Genomic DNA, 18,336 nt, shown 5'->3' with positions numbered 1-18,336 from the left:
CCACGGACCGGCCCAAGATAAATGATTATACATTATGATATTGCTATGAAGGAAAGATGTTTGGTGCTATAAATCTCCAAGCAAGCTGGTATACTACTACTGATCTTTATGTTGTTATTATAATGAATAAACATTATGGATTATTATAAAGCATCCTGAGAATAAAACTTTAAAAGAAAGCACTATGGGTCTGGATCCCCATACTGGCCAGCTGCCAAAACAACAACAACAACAAAAAAAGAGAAAGCACTACACATTTTCCTATCTGGGGAATAATATTTTATTAAAACTCTAATTTCTGGGGCCGGCCCGTGGCTCACTCGGGAGAGTGCCATGCTGACAACACCAAGGCCATGGGTTCGGATCCCATATAAGGATGGTCGGTTAGCTCACTGGCTGAGCGTGGTGCTGACAACACCAAGTCAAGGGCTAAGATCCCCTTACCAGTCGTCTTTTAAGAAAAAAAAAAAAAAAAAAAAACCCTCTAATTTCTGGAATTTGGTGAATTTCTGTGAAGTCTAGCAATGTTTGTTATAATGTGGACTTTTAAATTCAACACTTGCATATTTGTACCACAATTAATTTATCACTCATTGTACAAAAAGCAGAAGTAGATAATTTCACTTGTTGTGCAAACCTTTTCCACTTGCAGCCCATCTTTCAATGGTGGATGTACTTACTGCTCACGTGCCATTTCTGGTCCAGAGGATGTAATTCCTGCTAAATTGAAAGGGCAAAACTGACATCTACGTATTTCAGTAGCTTGTTACCATTTAACGACAGAGCATAACTTCTAGGAAAAATACTACAATGCATAGAAAAGGGGACTTTTTACTGTAACTGGTAGAATTCCAAAATACTTAACAAGCAGTTTCTTCACTGGGGTCAACGAGGTGATTCCTGAAGTACAGCTACTTCTGACCTGAAAAACAGCTGCTGGTTAACTTCTGTACAACCTCAGAGCGCCACACTCCAGACCATATTCAGGAGAGCTCACCGCACCCAATTAAATAACATATATCGCTATTTTCGAATAATGCTTCCTGTGTTTTGCAAATGTATCTGAAATTAATGGACTTTCTGCTTCCTGGGATTTTCTTGACTCGGTTTTGGCAATTTTCTTCTCACTTAATGTCTTTCTCCCTCTCTCTTTCTCCCATAGATCACGCTATTATCTCCCAGACTGAACAATTTAGCCTTTTTTACTGAAGGGCTGGAAGAAGGGAGTATTAGGGACCCGAAATGGGGGTAGGAGGGGAAGTGTTCAAAATGTGGGGGGCGGGGGAGAAGGGGCAGGTGCAATAACAAAATCCCCAGGCAACCTTCCTCCAAGTGTCCAGTCTCAACTCCAGGTTCCTTTCCTTATGACAGGGCTGAGGCTGCCTCAGGATTAGGCGAACAGAGGGAGTCCTTTCCCCACCCCTTCGCCACCTCGGGCCCCATTTTCCCCGAGCTCGTCCGGGTGCTGCGGGGCCTGCAGGCGCCGATGGGCCGGTGGGCCGCGGGGGCAGGAGGGCGAGCCCGCAGCCCGGCGGCCACTTTGATTGTTACGAGCATTCCACTTCACAGAGTGCGGCGCGCTGGGGGTGCAGCGGGACCCCAGTCCTGGCGCGGGAAGGGGCTGCGGCGGGGAAGGCGCAGTCGCCGCCCGCGGTCTGCAAGCTAGCCGCCCGCGTTCTTCCGGGCAGCAGCCTGCGGCGGGGGAGGGACGCCGACGCCCACGTTCTTGAGGCCCCCCGGCGGCCGGCGGGAGGGCTGCGCATCGCGGAAGCGCGGCCGCAGCTGAGGATCAGCTGCTGGAAGAGGCGGAGGAGGAGAAGGAGGAGCCTAGGGGGGAAGGGGAGGGAGGGCACCATCGGGAAGCCGCGAACGCCACCGAATGTCTGCACACCTCGCTCTGTCTGCCATGGCTGGTTAAAGAACCACCCGGATCGCAGCGCGGAGGGAGGGCCGGGTGGGGGGAGAGCGGCGGCCGCGCGTGAGGCCGAGGGAGGGGCGGCGGCGCGAGCGGCAGCGGCGGCGGTTCCAGCATGAAGAGGAGAGCTGGCCTGGGGGGCAGCATGAGGTCAGTGGTGGGCTTCTTGTCCCAGCGGGGCTTGCATGGGGACCCCCTGCTCACTCAGGACTTTCAGAGGAGACGCCTGCGGGGCTGCAGAAACCTCTACAAGAAGGACCTCCTCGGCCACTTCGGTTGTGTCAATGCCATTGAATTCTCCAACAATGGAGGCCAGTGGCTGGTCTCAGGTAAATCAACCCCCTTCCCCTCCCCGCGCCTCCTGGCCCCCTTCCTACCTCCCCCTCTCGCTCTCCCTCGCCACCCTCCTCCTGCCCTCAGTCCCCACCCCTCCCCTCTCAACCCCGCTTCAGCGGTGGGAAGGTTTGGTGTCAAATTCAAACCTTTGCAGGGGGAGGGGGGAGAAAGGGGAGGGAGAGGATGTCTTCTGTAAAAAAAGACCTAAAATGGTTGACAGGTCCTTAATTCGCTTTATCCCAAGTGCAAAGTGATCTCTCCAGATGACTGCCCTGAAAGTGTGGGTCGCGGAGGGGGGCGAGGTTACCGCTTGACAAAGTTGGATGGTAAACTCTTCCTCCGCGTACTTTAAAAGGTGCGGAGGGCAATTTTGGGATTTGGAGGCGGAGGAGGCCGAGGCGTGCCGGAGGCAAGGGGAGCTCGAGCCCTCGTCGCCGGTGTCTTGGAGAGGGGGCCTTGGGGCAGGGGGCCAGGCGGTGACAGGGCCGGACGCCGAGCGGCCTGGAGCTGCGACCCGGGGGCTGGTGGGGTCAGCGGGGGGAGGGGACTGGAGGGCAGGTCGCCACTGGCTGCCCCCTTCGGCGCCTTTACGGGCCCAGCTCCATCTCCTTTCCTACGGCGGTGGCCTCTTCCGCGTCCTGTTTTTATTATGGTTTTGAGAGTGGCGAGGGCTCTGGAGACTAAGGGGCACCAGGCTGAACTTGAATGAGCAACTTCCGAGGCAGGGGGTAGGTGGGCGACCCCCCAGGAGACTTGTTGGCGGGAGCCGGGAGCCAGCACTCTGTTTCCCCGTGGCTGCCGTTGCAGGTGGTCGCTGCTTCTCCTCCCGTCAGCCCAGCCGGGCCTGGTTGCCCCCTGGCTCCCCCTCCGGAGTGGGGAAAGTGGCGAAATCGAGGCCGGGGCTCCGGCCGGGCGGTGTAGGCCTCACTCTCCCGGGGCTCCTAGCGACAGGCTGCTGAATCGATAGCCTATTGCTCCCGGGGAGGCCCGGGCCGGGCGGGCCGCGGCGACAGCTGCCCCGGGGGAGGTGCGACTGCTGCCGGTCAGGGCGCTCCCCGCCGCCCCCTCCTCCCCGGGGTCGCGGGCCCAAGGCAGGGGCGGGCGGGTGGAGATGGGCATACCCTGGGGGGTTGGGGAGGGTCGGGGCGGGGAGGCGACTCCCGGAAACCCGGCTCAAGGGAGGAGGGTGAAGATGGGTGATCGGGCATTCCTCCCTTTCAGCCCTTCTGCGTCCCTTTTCCTAAATTGAGAGGAATGAAGGGGGAACCCAGCGCCGGACGTGGCGCCTAGTTTCACCCAGGTCGGTGCCCGAATGGCTTTCTAATTTGCGTCAGTGGGCAGCTCGCCAGAAACTTCTGGGATCATGGCAAAGCATCCGTCTTCTTCGCTAGTAACAGTCGGAAGTGACAGGGGCATACAGTATAATTTGAGGGTAGCAGAGATAAGACTTGTGTGATCATTTCTTGATAAACCTTCTGGGATTTCGCCAGAACTGACTTGACTTTTCCACCCCAGATCGTTTTCTCTTTGACTAGGTAGATTTTGGCCCTAGATCATCCCCTGGAGAAACCTGATATTCCACTTCATGGCAGACCCCAAACAAAAGCTTCCTTCCCCCACACCAGTGATAAAATTTTATCAAATAAATTCCAAGGGGAAAAAGGGGGAACACGTCTTATTTAAAAACCGAGCTCCCAATTTTTCTCCATAGCTTAGTCCATATTCATAATACTCCTGTCGTCTTCTAAGACTGAAGTTTTGCACCAGAGATGTTCCCAGACACAAGTAAACTTTACCTACGGAGTGAGGGAAGTTGGGGGGTGTTCTTTAATAGATAACTGAACTGATCATGTTAATTTAAAACGTAAGTAGTCACACATTGCCCAGCTTAACACACTTTAAAAAACGACAGATTTATTTAGATAATTTACACATCATACAATTCACCCATTGAAAGTTAACACATTTTATTTTTTATTTTAGTTAAAAATGAACTCGATATGTTTAATAAAGCTCGGTATTACCAAAATCGTAACACATTTTAAAACACTAAAAAGTTCCTTCTATTCTCTACCAGTTAACCCTTATCCTTGTTCAGGACCTTCCCCTATATCTTAGATGAACTCCATTTTCTCTAGTCTTGGCCAGTTCATGTCCTTTAGCTTAATTGTAGCCTGTAGAAGAGGAGGGGCCTTTCCAGAGAGGGAGTTTTGGCAAAACTTCTGGTTCTAGGCTTTTATTTCCTTACTTTTGTAGGCCCTGAGTACCCCATCTCAATCAGTACTTCCTAGGTTCCAGCTTTCATTGCTCCTTGCTCCTCTTCCCTCTCCATACACTCTCTCTCGCTCAGTTTTTCCTGTTTCCTTTTTATCTACTCCTGTCCTTGTTCGTAGTCTTTCCAGCAGGCTTTTCCACTGCCCCCTCCAGTTCGGCTGAGATTGACCTAGCTTTTCCTATTTTGTTCCCTGAGCTTAGAGTTTTGGTTAAAACCCTTTTTAGGTATTCAACTATTATGAGTACAGCTTGTGTTAACAGAAAGTTCCTCCTGTTTGCTTCAGATAAGGAAGCCTTTGGGAATAATAATATACCTTAGCTTGTTAAAACTAATTAAATTTTGTTCTGGGAAGTCCTTCAGTAATCTTCCCAAAGTTTAAAACTATTTAAAGTGTCATGTTTACTTTTTTTCTTATCTATCTTTGTCCCTCATTAGCAGTTAACACGTTGGGGGGGGGGAGGCGCAGGTATTTCAAGGCCCATGCTCTCTGTCCCCAATGTTTCACTATAATGTGGTGGGATGCCAGATTCTGGGATGGTAATGGGATTACATTTATGCATTTTGTTGTTCTTGAATGTCTTGTCTGGGTTGGCTAAAGCCTTTAGAAAGTAATGATTAAGGGCCGGCCAGTGGCTCACTTGGGAGAGTGTGGGGCTGATAATACCAAGGCCACGGGTTCGGATCCCATATAGGGATGGCCAGTTAGCTCACTGGGTGAGTGTGGTGCTGACAACACCAAGTCAAGGGTTAAGATCCCCTTACTGGTCATCTTTTAAAAAAAAAAAATGCTATTAGTTAAGGACAGATTACTTTTCTGTTCTAACATGTAGATCCTTTTCCAGGACACGGTGAGGCTAGCAGATATTAAGAGTAAACCAGAGAAAAATCAGAAAGGAAAAAAGGCAACGAAGTGATGTTATGACAGTAACAAGTGGGAGAATGGTTGTTTAATACTTTAAAACATTAAAGCTTCAACATTAAAACATTAAAGTAAAGTAGTACTAAAAAGTACTAAAAATACTAAAAAGTACTTCACTTTTCTTTGTTGTTGATTAGAAAAGGACTTCACTGTGATATCATGGAAGGCAGTGTGGGATAGTGGACACATGGTTACAAGCAATGCTATGTCATTTGTTTAATGTGTAACTGTAGTCAAGTTACTAAGATCTCTGTAAGTCTGTTTCCTGAGGTATACAATGGGAATACCAGCACCTAAACGGAGAGTTGTTGTGAGAACTATGCCGAGCTATACAAAGTATAGGTTGGGTGCCGAACAGGGGGCCTCTCAGAGAAAATGCTGTTTTTTTTTTTCTTTCCCCTTTCGTACTTATAGCACATGGTGTCATTAGCAGCTGACATTTGTTCTTACAGTATTGGTAATAGACCTGTGCAAATTGGGCCAGGATAGTTTTGTGACCTTTTGATATGGACCTTTTGATTTGGTGTCACATGATTTGAGTTGGAGGCTCTACCAGTCACACATTATATGAATTTAGGTAAAATCCTTTCATTCCTCATTTGTAAAATGGGGATAACAAATTGCCCTCATTGGTTATTGAATGGTGGTAGTGAATGGGCAATGAAATATGTGAAAGTGCTTTATAAAGTACATGGTTTTGAGTGAACATTACTTTTCATATAGACCAGCTTATGCCTAATGACTGCAATTTTTTCTTAGAATATTTATGTGTGTTAGTCCTTTGAAGGATGGGGAAATGCTACTTACAAGAGATTCTAACAGCATCAAGGAGGTTATGGCACTACACATATTTAGGGGATATACTGGGTTTACCTTTTAGGTCTTTGGTTGTATCTAGTACTTTAAATTGCCTTCACAGCCTCCTCTTAGCTTTTCCTTTCCCCTAGAATGGGGTCCTTTATACATTTGCTTAAAAGCCTTTTTCTGTTTTCTTTGGAAGGAAGATGAACACCTTTTTAGGTTCTGATTGGAAGACCAATCAGAATGTATTTCTGTATGCATCTGACTTGGATTGTAACTCTGCCTTTATTATCTTGCGAAGGGTTTGTGTAAACAGAATCCTAGCAGTAAATAAAAATAAAGATTTGGCTCTTTGAGGATGAGAGTTGCTATAATTATTATCTCCCTTGAATTGAGGTTTAAGGCATTGGAACCTGTAGAGCTAGCAGATTAATAGCCTGTAAGTATGAAGTTTTGAGTTACAGTGAGAGTTTATGATCTTTTTTTTTGTGCTTATAACTAAATGTAGGAAAAGTACCTTCAGAAGCGTTTCAAATAGCATTAGCAACTACTGTATGCTGTTACAAGTGTTAATAAGTAGGAGTTGTGAATGGGGGGGCATTTATTTGCTCAGTCATAAAATTTATAAATAGTGATAACTATCAAGCCTATTTCTAGTTCACGTGGGTGTCTGACCTTATTGATCATTATGAGGATCATAGTCGAGATGTAGAGATTCAGAGTATAAACCCTGGAGTCATACTGCCTGGGGCGAATACCAGCTCAACTACTTGCTAACTGGGTTACCTGTGACAAGTCACTTATCCTCTTTGTGTCTGTTTCTTCCATGTAATAAGGATAATATTACCTCACAGGGTTGTGGTAAGGATGGAATGAAATAACACTTGTAAAGTTCTTAGCACAAGGTCCTAGCTCATGCTGTTGCCCTGGTTGCTACTGTTGCTGCAACTTTTGTTGTTGTTTCCCTGGAACCTCACAAAAAAGCTTTTAGGAGATTGACGCCTTCAACATCTAACATTGCACAGGTCATATATGCATGAGAAAGCACATGGCACAATATGGCTTAAAAAATTGAGACAAAGGCCAGCCCGTGGCTCACTTGGGAGAGTGTGGTGCTGACAACACCAAGTCAAGGGTTAAGATCCCCTTACCGGTCACCTTTTAAAAAAAGAAAAATTGAGAAAGATCTCTATAAGGTAAACTGTTAAAAATGCTTTGTGAATAAGCTTAACCACAGTATTGTCATCAAAGAATATTTTAAAGCAATGATTTGAATAATAGTGATGATTATAATTATATGCTTAATTTGAACCTATTCATTAATGGTCATTTCCTATTGCTCAGTCACTAGTTATATAACATTTTATGGAATCAGTTTTCTTCTTGTAAATAAATAGTCTAAAAGCACATTATCTACAGTTAAGTTTTTTGGCCTTAGTTAAATAAAGTCTGACTTTATTAAAACTGCTCATGTGTTTAATTAGAATGAATTTCTTGGTCCAGTGGTTAGTTATCAAGAGAAATATGGCCAGTTGAGGGCCAGATTTTTGCCTTTGAAAAGCTTTCATTTCATAGTATACATAGTTTGACAAGATGATTGAGGAATTGATTCTTGAATTTTCTTCTGGGTTTTTCTCTTTGCTGATAATCCATTGCTGTGAAGGTGTTAAATTTTATTCTTTGGTCTGTTCATTAGTTCAGTAAATAGTTTTACTATTTATATGTGCGTACTATTTATAAGACAAGAGCTATGAAAAGAACAGAGATGATGAATCGTATAAATTATGCTCTCAAGAAGCTAGCATTTTAGGAATGTTTAGTTCTCATTTGTAGCAGAGCATGACCCTTTTTAATTTTCCCCCTCTGCTTTATGATATTTTAATAGATATTTGTTTTTTCTCTGGTTGACAGTACTTAATATAGCAAAATGTTCTTGCCTATGAGATTTGGTGGGTAAGAAGGAAGGCCCACAGAGATGGTCTTGGGGGACTTTGCTTTGATAAATTATAGGATCACGTCATAAGTATAAAGTAAAATGGGTATTTATAGATACACATTATTTGTCCCACTTGTTCTTCAGTCAGCTAATTGATATCTATCAAAGACTGGCAAATTTAGAATTATGCCTGGGTTTGTCACTTTTGCTTTAAAATAAACTAGTGAGGTTTAACTAATGACCATCAGTCTGTTTAAACATTATTAACACATTGAAAAGTTGTCTTTGCGTTCAGTATTGTTCAAAGGATCATCACTAATTTGATTTATGTCATTGCATTTTTGAGCAGAAGCCGTCAGTATGTATCCTGGCCACCACATTGAAAGGAGGTGTCAGCCCAGGTACAGGCATGTGCTCATTCACTGATTATAGATGGATTTGGTTGTAAAGTACAGTTGGAATTTAGATCAAGGAAACTTTATTGACCAGTAAAACTTGCTGCACAAATGGATACTCTGAATTCCAGGTTAAGAGTGAATTCTTTTTTTTCATGCATGAAGCAAAGCAAAGAGAGCTTATAAGAGCTTATATTTATTTGTAAGAGTACCCATTTCAAAAAACGTGGCACTTAATTTTAATCTTTTTTTTTTCTTTTTGATGGTTCCGAGACAGAAGAAAATAATTACTTTTCCTATTACTTTAGTCTGTGTTTAGACACTCAAGAGTGGAATTTAAGGGCTGAGCCCATGGCGCACTCGGGAGAGTGCGGTGCTGGGAGTGCAGCGACGCTCCTGCCGCGGGTTCGGATCCTATATAGGAATGGCCGGTGCACTCACTGGCTGAGTGCTGGTCACGACAAAGACAAAAAAAAAAAAAAAAAAAAAAAATGGAATTTAAAGCCTTTTACATAAGATTTGTGGTGGGTTTTTTTTTTTTTGGCAACTGGCCGGTAGGGGGATCTGAACCCTTGACCTTGGTGTTATGAGGCTGTGCTCTAACCACCAGACTAACCGTCCAGCCCATGGAATTAAAGTTAAATAAAATCCTAATTTAGATGAAGATTATGTAGGTTAAGAAGGAATCAATTCATTTTCCATTTTCAGTGTCCCACATTATTTAAAAAGTATTTTTTCTTAGAATGAAAGACCTGAATATTAATTTTTTACAATTACCCTTTAGATTTTTTTGAGAATATGAAATTCCATTTCTTTTCTATTCAATTCTCTGTCCTTAAAAATTTTGATTTTAAGTTATAAAGATTAGGTTACTATTTGCCAAAGTTTGGGTATGTAAGTGGAATTTAGGTGATCTTTGAATGAATATTTAATTTTTGATAGTTAATATATTTATTTTTATACACATTGGAAAAATTAGCATGAATAAAATATTTTAATGAATTTATTGCTTAAGGTGAGGTTAAATTTTAAAAGTTCAATTTTAAGAAAAAAATGGTGAAGGTGTTACATGGATATGGCAAAAATCAAAAGGTGATCAAGACTGACTGAAGCTTGGGAAATACTGTATTAGATGGCCCCTTTATATCTTCCTCATGGAATCAGAGAGATCTTCATTTTGCAGAAAAGGGAGCTGAGACCTGGGAAAGTGACTTGCCCACAGCTGCCTGGTTAGTCTTCAGCAGTCAGGACTCTAAGTAGGGCTCATTGCTTCCAGGCAGATGCTGTTTCTTAAGTTGCCTTTTGTGTTTCTGTTTACCTTTTCTTTTTATAGGGCAAGCCACCTTTTCTGGATCTGTTTTAAAGAATTGAAAGCTGAATGTTAGCAATTTCTGGAGTACATGTATAACTCTAGCTACTCTTCTTAAATGATAAATTATCTCTGTTTTGCTGTAAATAAAATTATTTTATATAATTATGTTTATTTTGTTTATTTTTATTTTTAAAAAGATGACTGGTAAGGGGATCTTAAAACCCTTGACTTGGTGTTGTCAACACCATGTTCTCCCAAGTGAGCTAACCGGCCATCCCTATATAGGGGATCCGAACCCATGGACTTGGTGTTATGAGCACCACACTCTCCCAAGTGAGCCACGGGCTGGACCTATAACTATGTTTATTTTTTATTTGTTAAATTTTTTTGGTGGCTGGCCAGTGTGGGGATCTGAACCCTTTACTTTGGTGTTATTAGCACCATGCACTACTGATTGAGCTAACCAGCCAGCCCCTGGTTATAATTATTTATTCATTAAAAATATTTATTGAGGGCTGGCCCGTGGCTCACTCGGGAGAGTGTGGTGCTGAGAACACCAAGGCACCGGGTTCGGATCCTATATAGGGATGGCCGGTTCGCTTGTGGTGCTGACAACACCAAGTCAAGGGTTAAGATCCCCTTACTGGTCATCTTTAAAAAAAAAAAAAAAAAAAAAAAAAAAAAAATTTATTGAGTACACACTACGTGTGCCTCTTTAGTCTTAGTAATAACCATAAGAATTATTTAACAGTATTTATCATATGTGCCATGCCTTTCACTAAGCACTTTATACGTCTTATTTGCCACTTGGAAAATAGCTGGTGTTACCTATATTGTAGAGATGCAAGGAGATTTGAAGGTTTTGTGTTAATTGTCATAAGTAAACGCCAAAGAATCAAGAAAGGACATTGATAAATGACTGCTGAGGGTTCTCTACTGCAGAGAACAGGCAAGGCAATAGTAGAAAAATAGATATTAGAATTTATTGTTTATGGTTTAAATAAAGTGAAATATAATTATAGGGATGAAAAAAGGTTTTTATTACTTTGGTTTATTACCTTGGTCCTTGTAGAAAATTTGTTTCCTATAACTGCTTCCTAAATTTTTATTCTTTTCAGCTATAATACTTACCAGTCACCACTGCCATTATACTGTAAGCTTCCCAAAACTTAACTTAGGTCATATCCCCTGCCCATCCCTCAAAAATCTATAGCGCTCCTCAGTGCCTACAAAATTAAGTAGGGATGCCTCACCCAACATTCAACTGAGACATTGCTGTTTATAAAAATAAGTGTTTAGGGCCGAGCCCGTGGCGCACTCGGGAGAGTGCGGCGCTGGGAGCGCAGCGACGCTCCCGCCGCGGGTTCGGATCCTATATAGGACTGGCCGGTGCACTCACTGGCTGAGTGCCAGTCACGAAAAAGACAAAAAAAAAAAAAAAAAAAGTGTTTAACAATAAAAATATCTAATATTTGAGCATATTATTCATTTATCAAATATTATTTTGGGGCGTTTCATGTGCCAGGCATGTTTACACGTATGATCACTTCTAATGGTTAAAAGAATTTTTTCTAAGTTAGGCATAGTACTATTGTCCTTATTATTACCTATGAGGAAACTGAGGCTTAGAAAAGTTAAGTAACTTGAAAGCTCCCATAGTTTGTGGTAGAACTGGATTTCCAGCCTGGGTCTGCATGTGCTCTGAGACAGGTTGCTAGCTGCTCTGCAATTCTTACAATGTTATGTACATTTTAAAAGGATCTGCTTTTCCCCTTTCATTCTCATCTCCTGATGTGTCACTCTTGATACTTTGCTAGTCACAGTATTCCCCTTTCTTTCTTTCTTTTTTTTTTTTTTTAAAGATGACTGATAAGGGGATCTTAAACCTTGACTTGGTGTTTTCAGCGCCATGCTCTCCCAAGTGAGCTAACCGGCCATCCCAATATAGGGTTCCAAACCTGTGGCCTTGGTTTTATCAGCACCACACTCTCCCAAGTGAGCCACAGGCCGGCCGAGTATTCCCCTTTCTGTGTAAGTGGAGGGAAGCGGGTGGGGTTGAGGAGGTGGAGCAGTGGGCTTGGAGCTAATAAGAAGGGTTGGTCACAGCCATAGTACTCACATCTCAAGCAGGTCTTTCATGGTGCTATAAATCACCTCACCTGGATTTTGGTCTTTGCAGTTATCTAAAGTTTCTTTCCTTACACTTTGTGTGTTCCACTCTTGCTTACATAAGCAGTGTGAAAAAGTCCCACTAGGTCACTCACCTACTTGAGTCAAATTTGGAGTAGGTATACTCTGGTTACCAAGTTGGTTTGTCTTCTCCCATAATTCTACCGAAAGTATAAACAATATATTTATGTATTTACTGAGCCTGAAATTAGAGTTTGATATCTTTCATATGCTGCTTTACTATGTTTGGCTGAATTTCAGCCAACAGAAATAGGTATCTTTCCTCATATAATTATACATGGGGAGAAAATATCTATGCCTGGAGCATAGATGAATAATTTTAGAATAAAGTGCTTTTTGGAAGAAGGTGTAGACATGTAACATGGGCTCATTTGTCCCGAAAGTGCTGGTGAGTCATTTGGAAGCACTTTCCACAGACCCAGTATCACAAAAGGACTTGTGTCTTCTAGACCAGGTGATAAACCTGTTTAATCCGTAATGAACTTGAAGCATAGTGTTCTTGAAGATAAAATTTACTTCTGTCACCAGCAACTTCACTCTGCTTCTGTGAAAAAGAAGGCTTTTCATTTCCAGGGTCATTTATTGATTGGGTGAACACGGAGGGTTGCTCTGTAGGTTCTGGTCTCGGACTTGATTTGCTCTTCACATCAGTTTTCTTGAGTCAGGGATTTAGGGAAAGATTTGACAGTAGAAGTTTGTCACTTTAGGTATCTGCTCTCCCCATGCCTTCTTGTTCACACTTCCCTTGTCACCTTATTCACTGCTTGCTCCTTGCAGTGTTGAATACCAGAGATTCTATCACGTACCTGTCAAGCAGAGTTGACAGTTATTGGAGGTCAACTCCATGTGCTGTAGTACTATTTTCCTGTTAGGGCAATTTTTAAATGAAAACTATATTCTAGAGGACTGGGGTATGTAGGAGCAATGAAAAAATGGCATTTGAAGAAATTGATAGGCTTATAATGTCTCACGGATAATATTGTCAGAACGGCTGATTCCAATCTTTCCTTCTGCCTCTGCTGGGGCTCCTGCCAGTTGATAAGGTGAGGTAAGATTGTCTTAATAAGGTTGATAAGGTAACTTGGGACCATTCTAAATTCCCCGTTGTCTTGGTGTAGTTATTAGCACTCCTTTTATTCTTAAAAAGGTCCTCGTTTGGATGATATATTATATGGTCACCTACTTATAATCATTCAAGCTCTCTGGTACTCAGGAAAAACCAAAGCTCTAGTCTCTTAACTCCTCACATTCACCATGGAATGCTTCTGGTGGAAAAACCTCTAAGCCTTCGTTCTTCCTACTTTGGGTCTTTCAGCTGCCACTTTTAAGGTACCAGACAGCTGGAGAGGCAGAGTCGTTGGGTTAGTTGTTTGTCCCCTCCTTGTCTTTTAGCTAGAAAGTAAAAAGAGAAAAAACAAAACAAAACAAAAACTGTAGCCATTAAGAAAATGCTAGACCCAGAGGCAAATAAGTTACCCCTTCCTTTCTATAATAACATCCTCTTATAGTTCTTGTTCTTCTGTTCACTTGTTGTACTTAATTATTATTTTTCTTTAAAAAGTCTTCCTGTTGTTTTTGAGAAAGGGCATTTTGAGGAATGATTCTCCACTGAGTTGAGATTTTTTTCTGAGGAGTTTTTTTTTTTTTTTTTTTTTTACCAAAAGTGGGTATGATATTAATATTAAAAACCATGTTACAGGCTTAATTTTGTGGAGTATCTGTCCAACACTAGAGTATATTTGTAGTATAAGTTAGTCCTTTCAAGTGTATATAGATAGATTGGCCCTGAGAAGAGTTTTCAGAGATTGTAGTTTTTCAGGTATGTTTGTGGCCATTTGGCTGTAGAATGTCTCATGTTGTGGAATGTCATTATTATTATTATTATTATTATTATTATTATTGTCTTTTTCGTGACCGGTACTCAGCCAGTGAGTGCACTGGCCATTCCTGTATAGGATCCGAACCCGCAGTGGGAGCGTCGCTGTGCTCCCAGCGACGCACTCTCCTGAGTGCACCACAGGCTCGGTCCTATTATTATTATTTTTTTAAAAAAGATTACCGGTAAGGGGATCTTAACCCTTGACTTGGTGTCAGCACCACGCTCTCCCAACTGAGCTAACTGGCCATTCCTATATAGGGATCTGAACCTGTGGCCTTGGTGTTATCAGCAGTGCACTCTCCCAAGTGAGCCACGGGCCATTCCTGTGGAATGTCATTATTAAAGAAGTTTAAGAGACCTGGTTCCCGATTTCACCATTCCCACTTGTTATCTTATGCTTCTGATGTTCTGTTTCTGTAGAATCACAGGATTTTATTGATGGAAAGGACTAATGATCATCTGATTGAAGTCTTTAATTTTATATATAAGTAAACAAAGGAGCAAAGAGGTGCAAAGATTTGCTCAGTACCTCACACCTAGTGAGTAGAACAATTGGATTAAAATGTGGGTCTTCTGGCCTGTTTCTTCAAGAGGGAAAGTCATGAGGTTCTGCATTTATAAAGGACTTGTTAAAGTAGAGTGTTAAACTCTTTAAGTGGCTTGTTCTGCCAGTACATTCTACTTGCAGTTTCATTGTCCCTGAACATGGTTGTTTTGATTAAATTGATGGTGCCCCATTATTTTACAGATGAGTAAGTAGAGATTTTCCACGGGGTGGAGGCAGACTGTCACTGTGGATGATGCTCCAGTTTTAGTATTTAGCCTGCTGAGCTATACTTCCTTAGTTTGGGAAGTCTTTGTTTCCTTCCAAGAACATTACTCAGGAGTAGGAATTCTTTGCAAATCCAGATGCCTGTCAAAATCCTATTACACAACTTTCCCCCCATTTTTCTGACTTTCCATTCAAGTCTTGTATCTAAATTCTAGTTGTATCTTTTGCATTAATACTTATGACCAAGTGACTGATTGGAAACTCTGTAGATTGTTATGTTTCTTTTGTGGGGGGGACAGGGCTGGCTGGTAAGGGCATCTGAACCCTTGACCTTGGTGTTATCAACACCTCACTTTAATCAACTGAGCCAGGCTGTTTCTTTTTTTTTAATAGGTGTCTTGACCATGTTTGATGGCTTAGTGCAGATACCTCATAACTTGCTGCTATTGATGGCTGAAGTGTGTGCTTTGTCTTAGACATACTGGCAAGAGACAACTGAAATTTGATTGTTTATCAGCTAGACCCTTGATTTGTCCTAGAGTTGACATCTGTTTACACCTGCTCGTGGGTGGGTGGGTGTAGTGTGCCTTCCTAGAAGGACCATGAAAGCATTGGGGCCCATATGGATTCAATCTTTTTAGAATTGCCCAAGAAGTGAAAAGAAAGCTTTATTATGTTGTTAATTTTGCTTATACAAAAATTTTTTAAAAGTCCAGGCTAGCAGTGTTCTTAATATACAAAAACTGAAATACTAGGACCTGCTCAAAATGGATGAAGAGTATCTGATATATCAGGAGAGCATATTGTCAAATTCCCAAGTCTGAATAACTGTAGTTTGTCAGTTGTTTCAAGTAAAAAAGTAACACCAAGGTCAAGGGTTCGGATCCCCATACCAGCTAGCTACCAAAGAAAAAAAGAAAGAAAGAAAGAAAAAAACAAACAAAAATGGTATTGCATGAAAAAATCAACCAGTTCACCTTACAACGTAGATTATCACATACATGCTTTTTCACAAATAATCATCATTCTGTGGTGTGCAGTAGAGGTGCTTTATGTATCCTTCCCATTTCATCATAAAGAATATTAAGATGTATACTCTGGTTGAAATTTGATAAAATCATTTTCACTGCTTCATCAAGGACATTTCTGAGTGTAAGTGGCGTTTGTGTTTTACCGTGAGTGGCAGTTAAAAATACACTGATGAATAGTACAATTTGTCACTGCCTTAATTAGTGAAGGCACCACTGGTTTTACCCCCATGTGCTTTTGCACTATTAGTACAATGTCAACACAGTGAAAAAAGCAAATAACATTGTAGTGTTATTGTGAAAATAGTTTTGACTTTACAGACCTTCTGGGGTCCATGGAACATACTTTGAGAACAACTGTTCAAAAGCATATTTGTGATGGCAGCATTGTATCCTGTCAATTGTTTACATCAGAATTTAGCCAATTTGATCTCGTTCCTTCTATTTATTTTTGCTTTTGTCACAATCCTTGTGGCTAAATCTTTGTGGAAATTAATTTTCTCCCTTAGAATAAAATCTTTAGAAATGGAATTCTTGGTCAAGGGGTTATGAATATATTTTATATTTTAAAAATGCATTTCATATATATTGCCAAATTGTCCTCCAAGATTGGTTGAACCAGCTTATTTACACTTGTACCAGTTTATTATGAGACTGCATCATGGCTATTGCTGAGCATTATTTTATCTTTGCCAATTCAGTCAGTGTATGAAAAATGGTATCATTTAAAAAGTTTATTGTGACTTGAGTTCTCACATAAATGGCCTTGATTACTAGTGAAGCTGAATATTTTTATCTTAAGGTTTGGCCATTTTGTAGTCTTCCATTAGGCTGATTGCAGTGCAACTGATTAGTTTGCAACTTTCTTTGTAAAAATAGTCACAGTCTCCTAATGCCTTCTGAGATTATTCCCTAGTTACCCTGTTTGCATGTGGGTGTGTATCAGATCTCAGCCTCAGATTTAGAGGCCTTCTCTTAAGGAGGTAATGATGTGCCTGGTAACTGATTCTCTAAATTTCAGAAGTTTGAGCCCCATCTTTTTGACTTCTGCCATATTTAAGGGGTATCACCTGTGTTGTTAGCATTTTTTTGAAAGTTGACTCCTTTTAAAATAGTATTTGGAAGGAAACTTTATATTACTACAATGTCTATGAAGTCGTGGGTTTTATGTACTAGTTGTTTTTTCTAATTACACCTTAAAATATGTAATTATTAAGATCATTTATCTCCTGTCTAAAATCATCCAGTGGCCTATGTTTACCATGCTTTAGAAAGAGCAGGGGCTTTAGAATCAGACATCTTCGATTTGAATCCCACTCTGCCTCTAACTGGTGGTGTGCTCTTGGATAGGTGAGTTTAATTAACCTCCTGTGACTCTGTAAAGAGAAAGGAATATTTGGATATTTGTGGATTCCTTTCTCTGTTTCTGCTCAGGAATTAAAGACATTGGTGTGCTGGGTTAGGAATTAAAAACCCTGGCTTTGTTAAGCTCCTCTGCTACTAGTCATCTGATTTTGGAGAAATCATTTTATTTCTTGGGGCTCTGGTTGTCTAGTTAAGGTGTTGCTGCTGCTTTAAGTGCTTTAAGTACTTAAGTGCTTTAAGTAAGTACTTCCTGTTTAAAGTAAAATGCTCTAAGTTAGGAGCCAAAGCAAGCCAGAGCCTCAATTTTGACATCTTTAAAATGGGAATAATGTTTCTGCCCTACTTACCTAATTGGAAATATGGAAAAATGAGATAATAGGTAGATAAGTGGACTCAGCTTTAAGCAGTAGAGTACTAGATAAAGACAGGGTGTCAGAAGTTAATGCCTGTAGATGTTATCCTTCCTGCAGCTACTTCTGTAGTGAAGACCAAAATTGGTATAGCACCACCTCTCTTTGTCTCACCAGACCTGTCTGCACTTGCCGTTTGATTTCTTCCCCCCATTTAGGAAGTGCCATTGGACACCAGTTTTGTGACCTTGGGCAAGTCACCCATCCTTAACTTATCCATGGGCCAAAAGCAGCCTGCACTGAGCCTGTATTCAGCCTGCAAAAATCAGGTTACTGGCTTTTGAAAAATTGGGAGATCTGGCAACCTTGAGCCTGCGTTCCTGTATGGCAACAACTGAATGGAGCTGAGTAGTGGCTTGTCCTTGAGTTAAGTGTTCTCCAGTCTGCCATTTAATCTGTCAAGTTTCTCTCATTTACTTTGCTCTCTGGCCTTTGTTATATTGGAGAGGCTGGATTGCATCATGGTAAGGAGCACGGTCTCTGGAACCAGATTACCTGGATTCAGATTCATATCTCAACTCCATCTCTTAGTAGCTGTGTACCTTCAGGTTACATAGCTTTTCTGTAGCTTCATCTGGATTATAAGGTTACCAACAATACCCATTTTATAAGGTTGTTAAAAGGATTATGAAGAGCTACCACATGTAAAACCATTAGGATAGTCCCTGGCCCAGAGTTTACATAGCTGATGTTAGCTGTTGTGTTTGAATTCAAATAGCATAATAATTAGCTTCCACTTATCTAGCTCTTGTTATGTATCAAGCAATGGGCCTGTCTTTTTTTTTTTTTTTTTTTAAAGATGA

General features: G+C 41.6%; 1 protein-coding gene across 4 annotated transcripts in view; it reads left to right on the top strand.

The window, feature by feature from the left end:
- The first annotated feature begins 1,855 nt into the window (after positions 1–1,855).
- The window catches only part of DCAF5 (DDB1 and CUL4 associated factor 5), an 89,427-nt gene continuing 72,946 nt past the window's right edge, over positions 1,856–18,336 (top strand). Inside the window, exon 1 of one of the 4 annotated variants that reach the window (XM_063089581.1) lies at positions 1,856–2,065. Coding sequence is in view for 1 of the 4 variants with exons in the window: in XM_063089580.1 (XP_062945650.1) it covers positions 2,031–2,244 (214 nt within the window). In the remaining 3 variants the exon portion in view is untranslated. Of the gene's footprint in view, positions 2,245–2,959; positions 2,980–3,476; positions 3,552–18,336 lie in introns of those variants that run through there. The other 3 variants (XM_063089580.1, XM_063089585.1, XM_063089584.1) reach the window with 3 other exon arrangements.

Source organism: Cynocephalus volans, chromosome 3 (assembly GCF_027409185.1).
Source record: "Cynocephalus volans isolate mCynVol1 chromosome 3, mCynVol1.pri, whole genome shotgun sequence".
Lineage (NCBI taxonomy): Eukaryota > Metazoa > Chordata > Mammalia > Dermoptera > Cynocephalidae > Cynocephalus > Cynocephalus volans.
The sequence above is the reverse complement of the archived record's forward strand: the minus strand, read 5'-3'. Positions and strand labels throughout refer to the sequence as shown.